We start from the raw sequence: 21,693 nt of genomic DNA on the forward strand, positions 1-21,693 counted from the left end.
TAATGAAACTAAAGAAGTAAATATAAAAATTCTTAATTATAAATTAAAACATTTGATAATAAAAGTTATTTCCAATGATAATGTTATTCGTCCTAATTAGCTCCATTAACAATAATTACAAAATAAGATCATATTAAAAAGTGGTGAATCATTTCGTCCAATAAATCCGGAAGATCAAAACCTTAAACATTTGAAGATAACTTAATCTAAGTGGTGGTATACAAATTGTAGACGAAAGCCAAGAGCCACAAATAGGAAATATTTTACTGACCCGGAAGGCAAAAGTATGGAAGTATTAAATAACTAGCAAGTTGGTGTAAGACTGAAAACAACAAATCCTTGTCCCTTTTCATGAATTTGTAGTCTTGCAAATCAATGCACGTAACTTGTCATATCTCTGTCTCAAATCCGTTCATTACGTTTCTTTTCTTGTCTGTACACAATTTAAGGAGACCTGTTCTTATTTTGATTCCTGCGATTTGAATTACCTCGCTCGCATGATCTTGCCCGGTAGTTTCTCGAAAAGCCACCTTTCCTGCATCTAATTATTGTCCATATATATACGATGTATATACATGCTGTCGTCGTTGTGGGTTTGACGTGTACAATGATGCCTGTCTGTTAGACGATTTGGTTCAATGATTGCGCTTTTAAAACCGGAACCCGAAACTCTTCTTCCATATCTTCAATTTGTTTTTGCAGAAATAATTTTTCCAGGGTAAGTTCTTTTTGGATAGATGGCTCTGGTTTGATGTGTGCTTTTGTTTTTTTTTTCTTTATTCTTCTCCACCCATTTGAGCATGAACTATATGCTTTTTGTCCCCAATGAATATATTCGTAGAGAAAACACATTGATGATATTGGTTGAAGTGTTGTTATCTTGCAATAGTTACTTAAGTCTTGGATTATTATGTTTGTTTTTTGCGCTTTATTCTTGCCTAAATTCGGAGTTTGTCATGCCATTCGAACTTTTGTCTCTGCCTATGCGTCATAGGCATGTAGACATGTCAGCCATAGTGAATTTTCTTGTGATCTTAGATTCAAGTTGGTGTTGAATCGGATACTTAATGAAGCTTTTTTTTTAAATGTGTATTACCCACCCTTTTATTCTCAAACAAGATTGATAGAGAGCACATGGTTTTCAACATACTGCAATTTTTGGTTTTTATTCTGTCGTTTTCATATATATATATATATATATATTATATTCTTTTGTTATCTTTGTTTTGATTGATTGCTTTTCATTGATGAAATTTAGGGGCTTGGATAGCTGAGTATCAAAGAGGAAGAAAAAGAGTTTATTGAGCTGAATATAGATATATAGTCATTCACTTCAGCTCAAAGAACCAAGTATGGCTGCAGAGTATAGAGAGCCCCTGTTAAAGAAGAAGTACTATAAGAACTGCCCTGGATGTAAGGTTGATGAAATGAAGGAATTGGAGCAAGGCCTCCCAATTCGGCCACTGCTTTCCATATGGATTATTGTCTTATGCACTGGTAAGGACAACCTATGTTGTTCGGGACTCGGATTTGAAAGTCGGATACGGGTGTGTCTGGCATTGATATGATCAGTTTTTCTTTAAAAGTTTGTATAAAAAAATTTTTGCAAGTCATATCTTCATATTCATATGTCGGACACGGCAACATAAGTTTCAAGGGGAATTTATGTAGAACGCCTATTTCATTGATTTCCTTTTATCTTTATTGGTCCTAATTTCCTACTATCAAATGTTTCCAGCTCTGCCGATATCATCTCTCTTTCCTTTCCTATACTTCATGGTGAGTTTGGTGAATTTCTTCTTTATGATCGTTTATCTTTTTGCAAGTTTATGTAAGCAAAAAGTTAATGATTGTGCACTAAGTTAAACCCAGTTCAAGAGTGGAAGTGTCCAATACAGTTATGTATCCGAATGGGTATGGTTAGATTTTTTTAAGTTTCTCAGTGTATTTGGAGGGTTCATAGAAGTCATATCCCTGAACCCATGAATGAATCAAGAGTGTCGGACACGTATACTTCAAGAAAAATGAAAGCAGGTTTACTTAAGTTAATGTGTTGCTTACTGTAGTAGTTTTCCCTTCATTCTTCTGTTTTCAGATAAGGGACTTTCATATTGCTGAAAGAGAGGAAGATATTGGCTCCTATGCTGGTTATGTGGGTGAGCTTATGTTCACTGCTTTCTCTTCATTGTTGTATTCGTTTTTTTCTTTTGTTTTCAATCAAACATATGATCCTAACACAATGCTCCATTTCTTTGAAGGATCTGCATTTATGCTTGGAAGAGCTTTAACATCCGTATCATGGGGAATATTTGCCGATCGTTATGGTCGAAAGCCTGTAATAATTATGGGAACTACTTCAGTGTTAGTGAAACTTCTATCATAGTTCATCTTTCTGCATACTTCTAGTTGACGTTTCTACAGTGATGGTGGTATTTTCTTAATTTTCATTGCAAATGCATCTCAGGGTTATTTTCAACACCCTTTTCGGCCTTAGTGTAAATTTTTGGATGGCTGTAATTACAAGATTTCTTCTTGGAAGTTTGAATGGCTTACTTGGGCCAATAAAGGTTCGTTCGCATTCAGCACGAAATGGTTCAAACCCAAATTTCATTGCCATTTGTTTCTGGATAACTATTTGACTACTTCTCTCACAATCTCCAGGCATATGCAGTCGAAATTTTTCGAGACGAATACCAAGCATTAGGCCTATCAACCGTAAGCCTTTATTGACTTTTTACATGCTTTGATAGCATGAACTTTTGCTTCTGCATCAATTTAAGAAGTATTACTCGATCTCAGGTTAGCACAGCTTGGGGCATAGGATTGATCATTGGCCCTGCTCTGGGAGGTTTTCTAGCTCAGGTACTTCCATTTAAGGCTTCAAATACAGTGTAGACCATTTATTAAATTCTATAAATGATCTTTTATAATCTATATTACTCGGACTTGAGTGTTACTATTGGATATGGAAATGTGACCGACACGGTTATGTTCAACTTGTTCAATGATTTTCATAATCATATATATCCCCATACTTATATCTGGATTTACGTTGGATACAGATGTGAGTTGGAGCAACATATTCTATAATTACGTCATCATGGTATTAGTCCATAGCATCTTTAACTTCAACTCACAGTTCAGAAACCAAGATTATAATCATGTTAAAACTGAGAAAAAATTAGTTTTATGCTTAATCTATAATTTTGAAACTTTTTATGGAAAATTGTGTCTATACAACTATTTTTTCACCTGATTTTGATATATGTTTCCCTGCACTTCAAAGTATTCATTTTCTAAATTTTATGATTCAGCCAGCTGAGAAGTATCCAAATCTCTTTTCCAAAGATTCATTGTTTGGAAGGTAAGTGAATGAACATATTCTGCTTTATTTCCTACACTGTTAGATTTTAGAACTTTTCACGTTCTGTATTAGTACTAACTCTATATTGTTTAAATATGATGATATTCATTTTTGCAGGTTTCCATATTTCTTACCATGCTTGGCCATATCAATTTTTGCCTTGGCAGTAACCATTGCTACTTGCTGGCTTCCGGTACGTATTCATTCGGTTTAGTCCCTAATTTCCATCAAACCTATGCCCCAAAACATTTCTGGATATGAGTATGAGGATGTAAACCTCTAAGCAACCTCCAAATATTGAGGGGAAAAAATGAACATACAACCATGAGTTATTTGGATCTTTATTTGTAAGAAAAATATTTGCTTGTTCGTGTAATGGCTTGATGTGGTTGGCAGTTTACTCCATTCCAGATTCTAAAAAAAAAAAAAAAATCTCCTTTTGTTGCAGGAAACACTTCATAAACACAATGACAATGATCAATCATCTGATGATTCATACGATGCTTTGGAAGCTGCATCTAATGAATCTAACACAAAAGATATAACAGAAAAGGAGGAAGGAAGAGAATCCACTTCTAAGCAAAGCCTCCTAAAGAATTGGCCTTTAATGTCATCTATCATTGTCTATTGTGTTTTCTCCCTTCATGATATGGCCTACACAGAGGTACTGATCACATTTAACTTAGATTCATACAAGCTTGTCGAAAACTTCATGGTTTTCATAAGCTATAATAATCAATCTAATCAAAATTTGTTGCGACTTATCTTCATGCTGCAGATATTTTCTCTATGGGCTGTTAGCCCTAGAAAGTATGGAGGCTTGAGTTATTCGACGGAGCAAGTCGGGGAAGTTCTTGCAGTCTCAGGTGTTAATATTGATCATATTAATGTTCTGCATGTTTAAGATCATCGTAATACGTTTTTCGTATGTCGCTCTTAACTCTCCATTTTTATTGAAGTACCCGACGCTTATCCACACTTGTGTGCGAGGATGTGATCCTCCAAAGACTCTCCAAATAGGTTGAAATCCTGGAAAAAAAATTGAACATTCCCGTGTCAGAAACATACCTATGTCCAATACTCTCACATCCAAGTTTAAGCAACATAGCTTTTTCCCGCAACTGTATTCTCTTCACTTCATATAAGCTGCCATGTCTTGGCAGGATAAAAGTATAAACTTCTGCAATCACAAGTATATGACTCCATTATTCAATTTGTTAAGCGGTGTTATTCCACATCCATTAAGTTCATATATTGTGTCTTCGTGCTTAGGTTTGGAGTCTCCACCAATTACGAGTGGTTCATTAAATTCCATAAAATCAATGTTTATACATTTTATATCAAGAAAATGGAATTAATAAGCACAGTAAATATGGATAGCTGAAAGAGTTTTGAGATTATCGTGTCCAAGCAAAACATGTGCTTCCTATGGAGCAAAGCTTTAAATTGATCAATTCTTCAATTTATCTTAGGTTTCAGCCTTCTTGTCTTTCAAATGTCCCTATATCCATATGTAGAGAGGCTTCTTGGACCTGTAATGGTGTCTCGGATTGGAAGTGTAAGTCTCCAAAACCTCGTTACATTTATCGTACTTCCCTGTTTTATCTTTTTGTTAGTTTATAATATTTTTTTCCTGGTTTCATGATTTCCTACTTGCAGGTCTTAGCCATACCTCTCTTGCAAAGTTATCCTTTGATAGCCATGTTATCTGGCTTCACTCTTACCTTGGTAATAAACTGTGCATCAGTCCTCAAGAATGTTCTATCAGTAAGTGAAATATCAATATCTATATGTTAGCCTTAAGAAATCAGATCAGCCTTGATTAACAAGTCTGTCAATAGTCAATGGTTAACAATATATACATAACAAGTTTTTAGAAATGATCATTTAACTGTTAGGCTTCACTGGTGCTTTAAATTTCTTCAAAACTTGTATTTTTGGACTTATATGCCTTCTAACTATAAAGTTTTCGACACAATTAGGTATCAATCATAACCGGATTATTCATTCTGCAAAATCGAGCTGTGGTAAATCTTCACTCTGGATTATTCTTTCTTCTAATTATAGAATTAGAATCCACCTCTTCTTAATACGATTAAATCTGGGAAAACAGGACCAGCACCAAAGAGGAGCTGCTAATGGCATTGCCATGACTGGAATGTCTCTTTTCAAAGCAGTTGGTCCTGCAGGAGGTGGTGCATTGTAAGTTCCTCTAGATTTTATCCCTTGCTGCTAGTAGGCCAGTATTGTCATCTTGTTGAATGTTCTCTTTTTGTTTCGATTTCTATAATAATCAATCTCGTAATCTTTTTTTTCACAGGTTTTCTTGGTCGGAAAAGCGCCTAGACGCTTCATTTCTGCCAGGTATGCTTAATCAACAAAGTTTCACTTTGAAATTTCGGGAAATGCTTGGGTAGAATAGAACCGAAGCATGTTGTGAACTTTTACCATATCTTTGGAAACTTTTTTAGTTAGGTCCGTATCAGTCCGCACGTATCATAATTTAAGAGTATTGATCAAAGTAAAAGTGACCTTCAAGCATTTCAACTTAGACTTGATTAAAAACGAATGCTGACTTCAATAAGTTGAAGATTCTCTTGATCATGTCTTGAAACAAGGATATTCTAGGGGGAATGGATAGTCTAGGTACCAAGAAAGCAGTAGGGTCTTCAAGCCCCATGCTCGGTTCACGCACCGTAGGTTGTAGCGCATGGCTTTACTATTTGCTTGTTCCATGAATGTGTTTAGCATAAGCAGGTTTACATTGTATAGATACAAGAACTTAGAATCTCATTATTGTTATTTGATTACAGGTACTCAGATGGTATTTTTCGTCTTGAATATAGTTGAGGCAGTTGGATTTTTGTTGACATTCGAACCATTTCTAGCTCAACATAGGCAATAAAACAAGGGATCCCAAATTTTATTTTAAGAATGCAAAAAAGAAGAGAATACTCCAAAGGCTTAAATCTTGGTCAACAAAGTATCCAGATACCAGCTATGTCACTCGGGTTCTTAATTCTTTTTGAATATTCATATACGATACTATGTTAAATATAGGTGTGAAAGTAACAGCCCCCCAAAAAATGAACACACCTATGTCAAGTCAAGGCATTATTTGTATCTAGTACTTACCACTGAATCTGAATAACGTAGCTTATGAGTATATTTATTCTTGTCTATTGATGATATTTAGTCATTTATTGCTCCCAACAAGGTTTTGGCAAAATGTGATTGCTTTTAATATAAAGACTGTTTAGCAGTTTTTGATGTATACTTTTGCTTCGATATTTATTCTGCCCTATTAGAAAATTGCCAATGCAACCAAAGTCATGGTATTTATTGTTATTTTTTTTATCAACAACATGAAAATATGACTTAATTACCATTCACTTAGACATAACAACATGGTTTAACAAAAAATAATATCCAAAATTTGAACAATATCCAAAGGAAATACTCTGCATGTTACCTAAGACTCTGTATGTGCAACTTACATAATGCATTAAACGTACAAGATGTCAAGCCTTGTTCTGAAGTACATCAAGCAACCAAGTAGGCTTATGTTCTTTTATATTCCTCATCCTTTTGATTATAGGAGTACACATCATCCCTATAATACATCCTATACAACATGCTGATACACAATTATTAGCACCCAATTCACGACATATCTCAAACTATCACAGCCACTAACTCTTCATCACAAGTTAGTAAAGCACACTAGAAATCATCCACATCCCATAACAACTAGAAGTAAAGCAGGCGGTTTTAAACCAAAGATCTATATGGCCACAATCATCTCAAATGAAATTTCAGAAGCAACTGATATTCATGAAGCAATGAAATATCCAGCTTGCTGTGTCTGATTTGGTTCGGTTTTCTTTTTTTTTTATGTCTTTTGAATATTAATTAACAATGTTTTAATATCTTTTTCATAAATATTTTAAATAATAAAATTTCAACTTTTATGTGATTTAAAAATAGTTATATAGAATTTTAAGTTATTTTATTATTTTGAATATAAAATATTTATTTAATATTATAATAAATTAAATTAATTATAAATTAAACAAATATAAAATTTGTTTGATTCCAAATAACCATAGTTTTTTTTTATAATTTATATTTCATAAATTATACAAACGCATTAGTTCAGATTAGTCTTTAATTTTTCAATTTTTCTTGTTCAACCAAGCATAGTAAAAAATTTGCACTTGATCCTACAACCTCTCCCTCTTACAAAAGTAATTAGGGTTCAAAATTAAGAAAAATCTTGATGGCTCAAGAGTTATAAGACTAGGCTAGTGGCAAAAGGATACTCTCAAACAGTTGGCTATGATTTTTATGAGAATTTCAGTCCTATAGAAAGAGAAGGTACCACTAGAATAATTCTAGCTGTTGCAGTATTGAATGGATGAACATTAAGGCAAGTTGTTGTCATCAATGGTTTTTTGAATGGTTCTTTATCAAAAGAAATTTTCATGAGTTAACCTCCAAGGTTCGATGTTGAAACATTTGATGGTCAACAATTAGATTATAGGCTTCACGAGGCATTTGTGGCCTTATACAGGCACCAAGGGCCCGGTTCGAAAGGCTAAGGACTTATCTCACATCATAGCTCAAATTTACATATTTTCAAGTCTATACATTGACGTTAAAAGGATCACTCCAACACCCCAAGATATTGGTTATGGTGTTTGTGGTTGATATAATTGAGATTGGGGATTCTAACATTGAGATTAACAAGTTAGTTCAACAACTAAATGGTGAGTTTTTCTTAAAGACAAGGGTAGTCTGAATTCTATTTCCTAGTGTGGAGGTTCAATGCACGGCAACACCTATATTTCTCAATCAAAGAACACATATCATGGACTTGTTAATTAAAGCCTCTATACATGAAGTACATCATTCCTATTTTTATAGTGGGTGCACAATAAATGGTTGCATCACATGGTAAATCTCTGGAAGATATCCAATAATACCAAAAAGTGGTAGGTATTAGCGCATAACTTGATCATGCTTTAGCTCATCTTTGACATTTTTGTTTTTCATATTGGTAATTTTTAATTTGAATAATTTTAATTTAGTTATTTTTTATTTAAATAATTCTCCTTTTATCTAGATTCCTTTAATATATGATTACATCAACATATATATATATAAACAATTTAAATTCAATCATCTCAATCTTTCTTCATTTATTAAAACTCTTTATGGTAATTAGACCCATTCACTCATAGCCATAGCCTCTAATGTGACTATCATCAACATTGCAACGAAAGCTTTGACTATTTGTTCCATCATATGTCAGAACAACAGTTGAAATAATAGGTTAGGACTGTTAAAGGTTGCGAGATTTTTGACATATTTGATTGTGTATATATAAAATGTTTTCATGCAACAAATGAGTAGGTGGTTGGTGATAATGAAAACCAAATCCATGTGAGGACTCTTAGATCATTAAAGTATTTGAAGCTACCGGAAGATTTGTTTTTAATAGAATTTATGAGGTAATTATTAAAGATAATTAAGTGATAAATTCAACTTTTAAATGATAGGTTAAAGTCTACCAAAATATTATTGAAGGGACTCTTGAAGAAGCTTAGTCGACTTGTACCAAAATATTATTGAAGGGACTCTTGAAGAAGCTTAGTCGACTTGCAAAATATAGTTTTTGGAGTGCTTATTTCGATAGTTATTTTGTGCTTTTATTGATAAATTTGTTTGACATTTTATAAGTTTTATTGGAGAAATTTTTTATGATTTATATGTGAGGATATTTTGGGGTGAGCAATTGTAATAATTGAGTTCATTATTTGGGCTACAATTATCCATTACAGAAAGATTGTGTTTAAGCTAATAGGTGGTCCAAAACAATTGTTAAATAATGTTATTTGTTGAGCAATGTTTCATGGAGTAGAATTGTTGATTTGAACTACATTTACAAATATTATTTGTTATTTCTCTCTTTACTTTGCACTTTTCATTAATTTGTTGATAAGCAATTTGTTCCAACTCATTATTCCACTCTCTGTTCCAACTAAACTTACGACAATAACTTGGGATAATGACAAACCAAGGCTTTTCAATTGGTATCAAAGTGGACTTTAGACACACGTAAAGGAAATTCTAAGTTTGGTTTGTCATCATGCTATCCATAGAGAAGGTAGTTTAATTACTCGAACCCCTTTATTACTCGATTCAAAAAACTATGCATGTTGGAAGGCTCATATAAGGATTTTTGTCATGTCTATTAATGAAGTAGCTTGGGAAGCTATTGAAAATAAGTGGACTTGACCAACTGCTACTACCACTGATGGTACCACACGACAAAAGCTTATCATTTCTCCATTCTTAATTTCAGCACAAAGTTATATAGTGGCCCATCACAATTGGATACTAGAATAATGAGTATAGATAAATAAAGCACTAAGTAGGTTTCTAGGAAAAAGAGGTGGTGTAACATTTTTAAATATCAAGTCTTTTCTAATTAGAATCATGTTCCTAACCATACACTTTCACGTCATCACAATTATTTCCAACAACTAGCTATTAATTTACCACAAACAAAACAATTTTCCCTTTTTTTCTTCTTTTCTAAAATTTGGTTTTGGGCTTGTAACCGATCCAAATATATATATATATATATATTCATAATAAATCATGTTTAAAAATAAATTCAACTCACGTATATATAAGCATACAATTCAAAGTAAGTTTAAAATAAATAAATTAAACTTGTATACTTGTTCAAATATGATAACATGACAAACAAGATTTTATCATCATAATTAAAAATTTAATACAACTTTAAACTTAATGTTCAATTTAATATCTTATTATTAAAACTTAATTTGTTAACTTGGGTTTGGGCCTACCCATATTAAAAATAAAATAATATTAACCAAGTCTAAAGTATATCCACATTATTATTATTATATTAGAAATTTCACTTTATTAACTTCTAATTTAAAATTCACTAATTTTTCAATAAGAATAAATTAATTCATGCAACATAAAATCATGGATTGATGCTTCATTAAAACAATTGATCATAGACACAACGTACTTTAAACGCGATCAAATTTTTTTCAAAATTAAATCAATTCTAGCCATTTGGAAAAATATAGATCTCACTCTTTTTTTTATACAATCACTTTATTTATAATAGTCTCATTTGTGTGTCAATATTTTGCATGTTATAGAGAGGTGAATGTTATACAGTTATAATAGTATGTTGTTATAGAGATATACTTGTTGCAGGCCTACCATAGAATTTACATCGAGAATTTCCATCAAATAAAGAAACTGAGAATTATGTTAAAAAAGAAAGAAAGTGAGAATCAAATCAATAAAATTAAAAGATGCGTAATAGGTGTATGCATTATTGCTTTTATGCATATTTTATTTTGCATTCTTTCACATGATTAATTATAAAGTTCATAAATCTAACAAGCTCAATAAATTAGTATGAGTCATCAAATTTAATTAATTAATTTATCATGGGTTATTAAATTCAAGTAATCAATTTATAAGTTTACGATGTTCTAAATTCATAGTAGAATACATTTTTCACATGATTAATTATAAAGTTCATAAATATAACAAAATGAGTTACCAAATTAAATTAATATATCTATCATGAGATATTCAATTTAAGTAATTAATTTATAAGTCTATAATGTTCCAAACTCATAGTAGAATATATAATTAGGGCGTTAATAGTTTATTGAATTGATATTTTTAATTTCACTCTTTCAAATTTATTTTCATTTAATAAAATATGATTAATAGATTTTTCATGTAAAAATTAAACATTTTATTGAGATAATATTTTTATTAAGATTATTTTTATTTAGTAAATTATAGTTAATAGGTCTACTTACATGAAATAACTATAATTTACTTAAAATTTTAAACAATATGCTCTTATACGAAATAATTTAATAAAGAATATATTGTTGGAAAAAAATCCGGTTCGAAAACGGTTTTCTTGCACAACGAAAAAATAAAGTTTTGAAAACCGAGTCTATTTGTGATATTTATAGCAATAAACCCTTTATCAAAATCGCACACATGTTTTCGGCTAGACGAATCTTTGTCGTTCCTGGCTTTCAACCGAACAGCCTTCTCCACTATTCTTGTACCACGAAATGCTTCGAGTGTGGACTCAAACTATTTGAATCAAACACAAAACCAAAAATAGTTTTCTTAACTTTAAGTGTGAAAATGAAAATCTCTTCTCAATAAAAACCAACAGAATTGTTATTCTGGAAAATAGATTTAATATTCAGAGAATAAAACTCTCACTATTTTCGGGCAGAGTAAAAATATCTTAAAAGTTGTATAAATAGCCCTATCGATGTTATCTATTTATAGAAGAAGAAGTAAAACCCTTGTTGAATTGTAGAAGTTTATTTCAACTAGAAAAATGAACTCCTAATCTAACTAAAAGTATAAGGGGTGACAACCTTAGTTAAATAAATTAGGGTTTGTCGCCCCTCTCATTAAACATGAGAGCTTTTGGACCTCTCCCATATTGGGTCTAATTACAAGTACTTCTTAGACTTTTAACTTAGTACTTAATAATTTGATCCAACCTGATATTTATTTTTCTATTTTTCAAAATAAAAATCTCAGTTAATTCTAATTAAATAATCTTCTCAACCCAATTCTAATTCTGTTATAATTATAATGTCTTTACTAGTAAAAAATCTATGAGAAAATATATTTAATATTTCTACATTTAACGATTCACTATTACCAAATGATTTATTTTCATTTTGAAATTCATTTTATGCAAAAATATATATTTATTTTCATGTCATTTTCATTTTTATTTTGGAGAAAACCACATTCATTTCCAAATGATTCCATTTTCATTTTCATTTTCATTTTAAAGAAAACCATAATCATTTCCAAATGTTTGTCATTTCTCCATTTTTACAATTTCTATCCATTTTTGTTCATTTGACTCAACATGCAATTCATTTATGATTTTAATGAGTTAGTGGAGGGATTATTCTCAAATGATTTATAATTAAGTTCTAGCTTTTCGCCTATTAATTATAAACTCATTTAGTCACGAAGTTATTCCACTATAGTATCTTGACTGAGCTCTCCTCCAACGACATACCATTACGAAAACAACTCAATCAGTGCTCGTCCAATGACTTTGTCATAAGTGTGTTACCTTCATATGATATTCTTAATCTATTTGGGACAATATCCATTCTCCCAATATGATCATATTTTATCTCATGGTAACCATTACATCTTCTTTAATGAAAAGTCAATTATTATCAAATAATAATCAAGTCATTCATCACAAAGATGAACGACTTGTGGTCACATTTACTTTTCATCAACCATGTAATACCAATGAAATAATATCATTTACCAATGTCTCGGGCTATGAATTCCATTGTTGTGAATGATGCTACATACTACAGAAGTTATATATCCAAGGCACTAGCTTTCGGTTCCTTTTCTATTTGAACTCAAGCTTTTACTTACATCAAAGTACATGATTCATGCATAAATAATCCATCATCTGCTCAAGATTTAAGTACGCTACACTATGAACGTCATAAGTGAATAAATCCATAAACAGATTTAGAATCTATTCTTCTTGGGACTTGCCGGTATATTGTTAGTCCGGTCAGCTACATCTATGTCTTTATCTTTTAGGATTCATTTGCTTCGATGCCTAAGATAAAGCATCTCCCCAATTGAACATGATAAACAACATATTAATCTTTCAATCGGCTTGCTCATTTCCGATTAGACTAAGGATATATTTAGGTTCGTCTGCTAATATAAGTTGTCTTTCCGTATTACGATCTGACCACGTAATATCACTTAGTATTAGTTTAAACATTCGAAAACCAATGAGAGTTAAGATAAAACATAAAAAATCAGTTCTATTAGACACTTGGCTTTTATAGTGAAATGTTATTATAGCGGGTGGTTGTTATAAAGAGGGTTTACTATACATGTTATTGATGCATAAGAATCTCGAGCAATAAGAATATCTATAACCTTGGGATACGGATAGCAAGATGATAGTAGCAGCAGACACATGGTATGTTTCATGGGAAACATGACATAGGTAGCATTACAGCAATAATGGCAACACCGACCATGGGCATCAACAATGCAACCAACATCCAAGTACAAAAATATCCTTAAGATTGTTGGAAACCAAGAATATGAGTTGAATAACTTGAGGCCTGTTGAACATTCTTTAAGGATATTTCGTCATATAGCGTATCCCTTAGAATTCAACAAGCTCTTTCGCTATAAAATGGGAATAATGATTAACAATCAATTACAATAGAAAATATTCAGCAAACTCAAAAGGAGGAGATGAAGAGCTAGAGGAGAATGAAAGATTTTTAAGGTGTATCTAGAGTAAAAGTAGGTCATAGTATATATACGACCTTTATTGACCTAAAAATAATAAAAATAAATGGATTTGACTTGGCCAAAAATAGTTTAAAATGTTCAACGAATCTGGACTTGACTAAATATAGCTTCAATCGGTTAAGCTATTTTTAGATTGGCTATTATAAGTCTTACTAATTAAGTAATTTTATTTTATTTTACTCGAAAAATATATAGCTTCAATCGATTAAGCTATTTTCAGCTTGACTAATTATAGGTGTTATGAAGTAAGTAATTTACTTTTTTTGGGACTCTAAAAAATTTAGTAAAAAAGAAGTTAAAAATCAAAAGGGTTTACTTGTACATGATAATGCTTTTTAGGACCAACATGCAAGTTCACCTTTTCAACTTGGTTATTATTAACCCAATAAAATGTAATGACTTATAAATAAGAATTTCAAAATTTTCTTGAAGTATGTGAGACTTTATTATTTTGAAATATCTTAATTTTTGACATAAACTTCCACTTGAACATTTGAAGTAATTGCTTAAAATAATATAAAAATATCCTTATATTAATATACTAGAAATCCTATCACACACTTATGCGTGTGAAAATCACAGATTTAAAACACAGATGCCTATTTAAAAGTAATATACAATAAACAATGAAATGTATGGTTTGAAACTAATTAATTATAATAACACATGAAATATGTACGATATTAAAATTAAAAAATAGATTAACTTATGAGTAAAACGAAATTTAAACACAAATACTGTCAAAACCATTTTTAATTTTGAAAAACAGGGACCGACTTTAAAATGAAGTATGGAATCGCCACCAATTTTTTTTGTTTAGGTGTGATCGGGTCACCTAATAAAACATTAATTTTGGCCTACGAATTTCAAGAAAACGGGTTTGGGAGCCAGTTACGTACGAGGAAGGATTAGCATCCTTGTTATGCCCAGAATTGGTACCTAATTGATTAAATAATGTTCTTATGTCTAAAATTTGAAAAGATTTTGAAATACGGTTTCTTTTAAAACATTTGAATAACTCGAATTGGATGTTAAAATTCTCTTGCTACGAAGGAATAAAATATCACATCCAGTACGTTAGGACATGACCTTTTAAACCCTCGAAGCCAAAATTGACTCTTGATCTTCAAAAATTTAGGCGTTGAAAATTACAAAAGGATATTCAGTTATTTGATCCAATGAAGAACCGAAACCCAGCACGTTAGGGCACGATTTCTCAGATTTCCAAACACAGAACATTGCCTTGTATTAAAGTTAAGAAAACACGAGCGAAATCTTAAAATGACGTTTGGTTATTTGGTTAAATGGAAAATCGAAACCCAACACGGTAGGGCACGATTTCTCGAATTTCTAAACATCAAACATTGCCTTTGTTTTGAGAAATTTTCAAATAAACAATTATAAAACCAGCTCAAAATGCATTTATTTGGTTTACTTGAAGCAAAGAAAATGAAATGATCAATTTAGACAAATAAGTTGGCAATCTCAATTATAATACAATACATGGAAATGAAAAAACAAAGTACCAAATATAGAACATGTACATGGTTAGTATATTATACAAATTATTGTCAATAATATAAGATACAGATATGAAAATCAAAACACTCCCAATAATAATACACTATTTGACACCTCCTTATAAAGACTTATGAATAAAATAATAAAAACTATTTTAAACAATGAAACAAAAACTTTTAAACGGTAATGAGCAAATAATGTAAAGGAAGATAAATTTGAAATTGACAATGTAAGAAAAACAATTTAAAAGTGAATTACATGTATATAAGCAAATAATGTATGCAAAATTTGAAATAAATCATGAGATAAAAAAATAAAAAAAATGATACATAAAATATAGAGTTTAACATATAAATGAATTTCAAAATAAGTATTATAAGAAGAAATTTAAGATTAGTGCAGTACAAAATAATTTAAAACCAAAATTTTAAATAAGATATAATATAAATTATATTCATAAAAATAATAATGTATGCCTATATAAAATTTTTAAACAAATGTGTACACATTGGAAAGTTTTAATATAATTGAATTATATAAATATAACCATAAAATATACAAAAGAATATATATGAATTATAATCTATATAATATGAAATCAATGATTATACAAAATAATTTGAAACAAGATTTATTAATCATTAATTAATAATATACATAAAATATAAATAAACAAAATGAACAAATAAAGTATAAAAGCATAATACACATAATATAAATAATGTATATATAAAAACATAAAAATATAAGAAAATGTTGGAAGTAAACAAAATATAATTTAAAATTGATCCTTAAAAGAAACAAATGGTATGCGTAAATAGATTTAAAAGAAAAATATATAAACATATTTGAAAGGGATTTAAATAAGTAATTTAACATAAATTATGTATATATATATATATATCAATGTATGAAAATAAAGATCATATTAATCTTTAAAACATAGAATTATATAAAAGAGAACTTTAAAATAAATAAATTATATAATAAAAAATTCAAAAAAAATACAAAAGAGAAAAAAACTAAAAACAATGTGAAATCAATAAAATAGTTTAAAATAATATGTTAAAATGAATAATGAATAAATTATAAAGAATATAAAAACATGAGCTAAAACCTAATTGAAATAAAAACAAAATCATAAGTATAATTTACAAATGAATAAAACTACTACAACATAGCTAAACACCAGAGCGAAATACGCACAAATGAGCAGGGATTTAAAGTACAAAATATCCCAAATATCGAAACGCCGCGTTTAAATAAGGATCAAATTGAAACGATGCGCAAATCTCAGGGAGAATATAAAAACAAATAAAATAGAATCAAGGCCAAATTAAAGATCAATGTAGGAGGGGAGGGACTCGTTGCGGAAATAGCCCTTTTCCGTAGAAAACACGTGAATCCTGAGGACACCGGGTCAGGTTGAAGCGGGTCCTCGGGTCATGCCATTATACGGCACCGTTCTGGAGCCACTAAAGCAGGCCCTAAACGGTGTCGTTTCATGCCCTTTATAAAAGCAAAACAAACCTTAAAATGAACACTTAAGCATTCTAAAAAATCAAAAAAAAAAAAAAGAACCCTAAGCCCCTATTTCACTTTCGGCCGCATCATAAGCACACCGCCCCCAACCACCATTTCGCCACCGACCCTATTTGAATCCCCATCCGAGCTTCGACTTCAACGAAGCAAACAAGGATTCGAAGGCCACTAAAAGGTAAGTCCCTTCCCTTTTATAAATTTTTACATGCAGTGGAAAAAGATTGAGGAAATAGAAACAAAAATCAACGAAGAACGGGATCTAAAATCAACTTTAAAAAACTGATTTCGAATTGATTTCTATTCTTTCAATATATGCCCCCCTTTTCTTTGTTTACAATCGGCCTTATATAGCCGAAACAAAAAAATACGAAATTACAATATCATTTTTTTTCGTTATTTCTCTGTTGTTTTTGTCGTTTTTTTTTTTCTTCTCGCAGGTTCTACTGATGCGGGGAGTGTCGTACGGAGGAGAAGCCATTCAGTGACGTGGAGGCCTGCTTCCAGGCTAGCAAGTTGCAGCGCAAAGGGAAAGAAGCTCTTAGGGTTTCTGCTCACAAATGTCTTGGGCCGTTTGGGCCTTATATTTCTTTTGGGTAGGTCTAGCTAGGGTTTGCTGAATGGTTTTTAGGTTTTAGGCTGGCATTTGGGTTATTCGTTTGGGTTTGATGTTGGGTTTATTTTTGGTTTGGGCCTCAAGACTTGGGTTTGTATCTAAATATATCACATAAATAATACTAAATGCACTACAATTATTTATCATGATTTTTGTCATCAATTATGAATTAGTGTTTACAAACTCAATAAATATTATTGATATATACAATTGAAAGAAATAATAAATTGTACATATTAAAATAAAAATATATAAAATATTTTAGTTAAGCAGTAAATTTATTTTTTAATAATCCAATTGTTGTGAGTTCAAATCCTACTATATGCATATTTTAATTTTTTTTAAAAAGACTAAATACTCTCAAATAATAAAATATTTTTAATTACAAAATAATATTTTTATAATTTTCCTGTCGAGTTGGTGACTTGGTTGAAAGGTGAGATCAACTCAAATTAAAAACTTAATAAATAATATAAATAAAAACCAAAAGAATTAATCATTTGTAGCAAATATTTTTATTGGATAAGAAAACTTGAATTTTAAATTTGTCGAGTAAAAGCTCCATAATTCAACTAATGCAATGATTGGCAAACTAAAAATTAAATGCGAAAAAAATAAGTGTTGAAAAATAAGTATCTAAGTGTTAAATTTAAGTTATAAAATATGTTTATATAATATTTAAAATTAAATAGTAAAAATAATTATACTGTTTGATAAAGAATAAAATAATCTTAAATAAAATAAAAATAATTAAATTTATTCTATAATAAGTAAGTCTGCAAAAATTCTATCTAATATGTTTCAGTTCATTGAATTTTTCAATATTTTATCAAATAGGGCGTAAGTATATCAAAATTAATTTTTGTAAAGTTTAAAATAACATTTAATAACCAATCATACTACAAATTTAATGACAAACTTACATGAATTTCAAGCTGATTCACATAAAATTTAAATCTCCATCCTTATGTTTGTAAACACTTTCCTCTTCCCCATTTGTAATGTAAAATATATATATATATATTTGACTCAATTAAATAATATATAATATTAATATCCAAGAAAAAAAACCAATGCCAATAAATAAGTAACTTAATTCTCAAATCTACCTTCCAGTATCTCAAAATTTTGTTTTTTTTCCTTTTTCTTTCCCTTCCTTTTGATAAACTCAAGTGAAAATTTTCCAATACAACAAAAAATTAATTAAAAAGAACTAGGAAGAATTCAGAATTAATATACAAACCAAATACAAAGTTCATCAAAGCAGAGTAATGAGAATGAAAAGAAGAAGAGCAGCAATGAAAGAGTACTTAAGAGCAGCTAAAAGAATAGCCCCTGAGATAAAAAACAACTGCCACAAAACCTGAACACTGGCCCACGTTAGCAGACCCGTCAATCCAAGGGCTACGATGTTATCAGGATCTGGGTCCAACAAATCACCCAATCTGAAATTAAACATCGACCGTCGTTCATTCCTCGATTCCCCTCCGTCATTCCCGTTAAAGGACCCCTCCGGTTGAACCTTTGATTGTTTTTCTTCTCCTTGTGGTTTCTTGTTGGGTTGTTTGGTTAAGTCATCCTTGTTCCCGTTTTGAGCAAAGAGAAATGAGCGTGAAGGATGTTTTGGGATGTGGATTTGGGGTTTCAGAAATACAGGAGCATATTTGAAATTAAAATATAGATTTGGAGAAGCTGATGGGATTTGGGGATGTATACAAGAGACCAACCCTAACATTTCCTCCCCCCCTTTTTTTTTTTTCCTTAGATTTTGCCTGGTTTTCTTGGGAGAAACAGAAGCGAAGGTAATTATGTAATTATAAAATAAAATAACAAATAAACAAAAAGACAAAAGTATCCTCGAAGGGCAAAAGAAGATCCGACAAAAACATTCGACCACAGTGGGAGTCGAACCCACGACCTTTTGATCCGAAGTCAAACGCGCTAATCCACTGCGCTATGCGGTCATGAGATTTGGTGAATATAAAAAATATACCAATTTTTAAAGTTGAAAATTTCCCAATAACCTCGACTATTTTCTGTTTTAAATTTAACACTTTTTTGTGTCCTGTTTGAATTTATTGAGATTCAAAATATTTTTTTTTAAATCGAAAGAATGAAAGGGTAAGGAAATAAGCCATATAAGTCCGAAGTAATTAGCTGAATCAAAGTGATTTAAGGATAATTGGGTTAGTTAAATAAGGCTTTGAGGAAAGTCCAATCCTGAAACTATTATTATAAGCCCCAAAGCCATATGACTTATAGTAATTAACCAACATTTTCTTTGTAGGCCATTTATGAAAGGATCAGCTTAAGCATGATTGAAAAAGTTGTATTATAGTCTACTCAACCATTATGCTAAAACACTCGTGTTTAGCTCTTCAATAGTTATTAGTTCAGGTTTTACTGTGGCACAATTTCTACCGCTTAACTCTTATAAAAAAAGTTGTTGTATTATAGTTTAAAGTGTATGGTAAATAGAGTAATTTTTAAGGTATTATGAATAAATTAGTTCATAAATTATATCATCAATTCACTCAATCGATTCTTATAAAAGATTTGTAATATAATTTTAAATAAAGAGACATTACAAAAATATCTAATAAAAAGTGACTCATGAATTGTATTTAATAAAAAATTATTACCAGATCATCCAATGTTCCGTCACATATCATTGTTAAAATAGGAGTATAATAATATAAGCTTTAACCTATGCTTTTATCTTATTATATCAACTATATATATACACAACATCCAACAAAAACGCATAATATCATTTTTATTAGTTGATATTATTTTCTAAGAATACTGCAATAACTTTTTGTATCATAAAACCATAACAAAACCATATATTTTCCCTTTTATTGTCTAGACTCTCTTTCTTTTCAAATATGGTTTGGACTTTAGAGCAAGAGATTTGCTAGTCATGACTCGACATAAAGATTGTCTCCTCTTTCCTTTTCTTTTCAATTCTTCTTTTTTATATTTCTAAGGAATCCGATAAGATAGAATGTTTATTTTCAATGCGATGTATTTAGTTTTTTACTTCACATTAAATAATTATATAAAATTATAATTTTATGTTATTATTATCTCTTTTAATAGAAGAATGATAAATTAATTTTTTTAATATTTTTAGTTTAATTTAAATTTTTTTAAAAAATAAAAAATAAAACTTAATTTATCATTCTTTTATTAAAAAAATAAAAATGAGATGAAATAAAAAAAAAATTCATTTTAGTTAAGAAAAAATTCCGGCTCCGACAAAACCAAGTTTGAAATCGGAGGGAAGGGGGGTCAAATCTATTAGACCCGAGGAACCCAATCAAGAGGGGGTCCGTACGACCAGATTGACATGATGATGATGGTGATGATGAGGATGATGTGTGTGATGTACAGCTGTGATTGTAGGGTCCCTCTTCCTTCCCCCACCAAATTTCCCATTTAGGCAAAGACAAACCCCACTTTCCCTCCTTTGCCTCTGCCTTTATACCCTTTCCCCAGTCACCCCCCAAATATTCTTCTTTAATCTTTTCTCTTCCTTTCTTTATTTTTTTTCCTTAAGCTTTTTGTTAATCACTGCCTTCCTCTGATCTTCTTCTTTGCCACGTCACCCTTCCACATTTCACTCCTTACTAATTTTGCTTCGGCTCCGCTCAGCTTGGCTGAATTTTATAATTTTTTAGGTTAAAATATTTCATAAGTCCATGTACTATTCCTAAATTTAAAATTTAATCAATGTATTTTTATTTTAAAAATTAAGTCCTTCTACTTATTAAATTTTAAAGTTCAAGTCTAACAGCTAATACTATTTAAATTATCATTTTAAATTTTATCCAAAACTATTCAAAAATAAAATAAATAATGCAATATTAGTAAGATTAAAATTATGAAATAATGAATTTTCAAAATAAAATTTACTATTATCAAACAAATTAATTATATTCAATTTCTTTTACTAATGTATCAAATATTCTATAATATAAATTCAATACTTATAAAATTAAATATTCAATATTCAATAGTTAATTTTTCAACACTTAATTTTTCAGTTTATCAAACATATTCTAAAACTTTAATTTTTTAGTTTATCAAACACACCCTAAAACTCTTGTCAAGCACCCGTTTGACACATTGTTAAATCTTGTCACACTCATACCTCACCTTAATATTATATATAAAGAAATGAATTCTTAGATATTTATATATTCAAAATTATTATTTA

At 30.2% G+C, this 21,693-nt stretch overlaps 2 protein-coding genes, 1 long non-coding RNA gene and 1 other non-coding gene across 8 annotated transcripts; 2 read left to right on the forward strand and 2 right to left on the reverse strand.

Moving 5' to 3' along the window:
- Positions 1-313: 313 nt before the first annotated feature.
- Positions 314-6,638, forward strand: LOC108453777 (protein ZINC INDUCED FACILITATOR-LIKE 1-like). 5 transcript variants are annotated; one of them, XM_017752068.2, is made up of 18 exons: positions 314-718; positions 1,259-1,497; positions 1,739-1,779; positions 2,096-2,156; positions 2,259-2,361; positions 2,465-2,567; positions 2,662-2,715; positions 2,800-2,862; positions 3,315-3,364; positions 3,482-3,557; positions 3,813-4,028; positions 4,143-4,230; positions 4,837-4,922; positions 5,024-5,131; positions 5,347-5,391; positions 5,478-5,566; positions 5,685-5,728; positions 6,178-6,638. In XM_017752068.2, exons 2-18 carry the CDS (start codon positions 1,353-1,355, stop codon positions 6,267-6,269), a joined length of 1,464 nt encoding a protein of 487 aa, XP_017607557.1. In that variant the 5' UTR covers positions 314-718; positions 1,259-1,352; the 3' UTR covers positions 6,270-6,638. The 5 variants fall into 5 exon arrangements, with proteins under 5 accessions (XP_017607557.1, XP_052883906.1, XP_017607558.1 ...); XM_053027946.1 differs by having other exon boundaries at positions 712-753; XM_017752069.2 differs by lacking the exon at positions 314-718 and adding an exon at positions 832-1,161.
- A 10,029-nt stretch (positions 6,639-16,667) lies between these two features.
- LOC108451940 (uncharacterized) lies at positions 16,668-17,617 on the forward strand. The gene is made up of 2 exons (XR_001866325.2): positions 16,668-17,033; positions 17,296-17,617. It is a non-coding gene; the product is annotated as an uncharacterized LOC108451940 (long non-coding RNA).
- Positions 17,618-18,650: 1,033 nt separating this feature from the next.
- Positions 18,651-19,288, reverse strand: LOC108452170 (uncharacterized). The gene has a single exon (XM_017749931.2). The coding sequence runs from the start codon at positions 19,204-19,206 to the stop codon at positions 18,730-18,732; it is 477 nt and encodes a 158-aa protein (XP_017605420.1). The 5' UTR covers positions 19,207-19,288; the 3' UTR covers positions 18,651-18,729.
- Positions 19,289-19,361: 73 nt separating this feature from the next.
- Positions 19,362-19,435, reverse strand: TRNAR-UCG (transfer RNA arginine (anticodon UCG)). Its single transcript has one exon. It is a non-coding gene; the product is annotated as a tRNA-Arg (tRNA).
- Positions 19,436-21,693: the final 2,258 nt, after the last annotated feature.

Source organism: Gossypium arboreum, chromosome 5, assembly GCF_025698485.1.
Source record: "Gossypium arboreum isolate Shixiya-1 chromosome 5, ASM2569848v2, whole genome shotgun sequence".
Taxonomy (NCBI): domain Eukaryota; kingdom Viridiplantae; phylum Streptophyta; class Magnoliopsida; order Malvales; family Malvaceae; genus Gossypium; species Gossypium arboreum.

What these genes read in the sequence shown, in the direction of transcription:
- LOC108453777 (XM_017752068.2), top strand. Translation starts at nt 1,353, where the DNA reads ATGGCTGCAGAGTATAGAGAGCCCCTGTTAAAGAAGAAGTACTATAAG. An exon ending in CTCCTATGCTGGTTATGTGG is followed by an intron (nt 2,157 to 2,258) that starts GTGAGCTTATGT and finishes ATTTCTTTGAAG; the next exon opens with GATCTGCATTTATGCTTGGA. An exon ending in TCCTCAAGAATGTTCTATCA is followed by an intron (nt 5,132 to 5,346) that starts GTAAGTGAAATA and finishes CGACACAATTAG; the next exon opens with GTATCAATCATAACCGGATT.
- LOC108452170 (XM_017749931.2), bottom strand. Translation starts at nt 19,206, where the DNA reads ATGTTAGGGTTGGTCTCTTGTATACATCCCCAAATCCCATCAGCTTCT.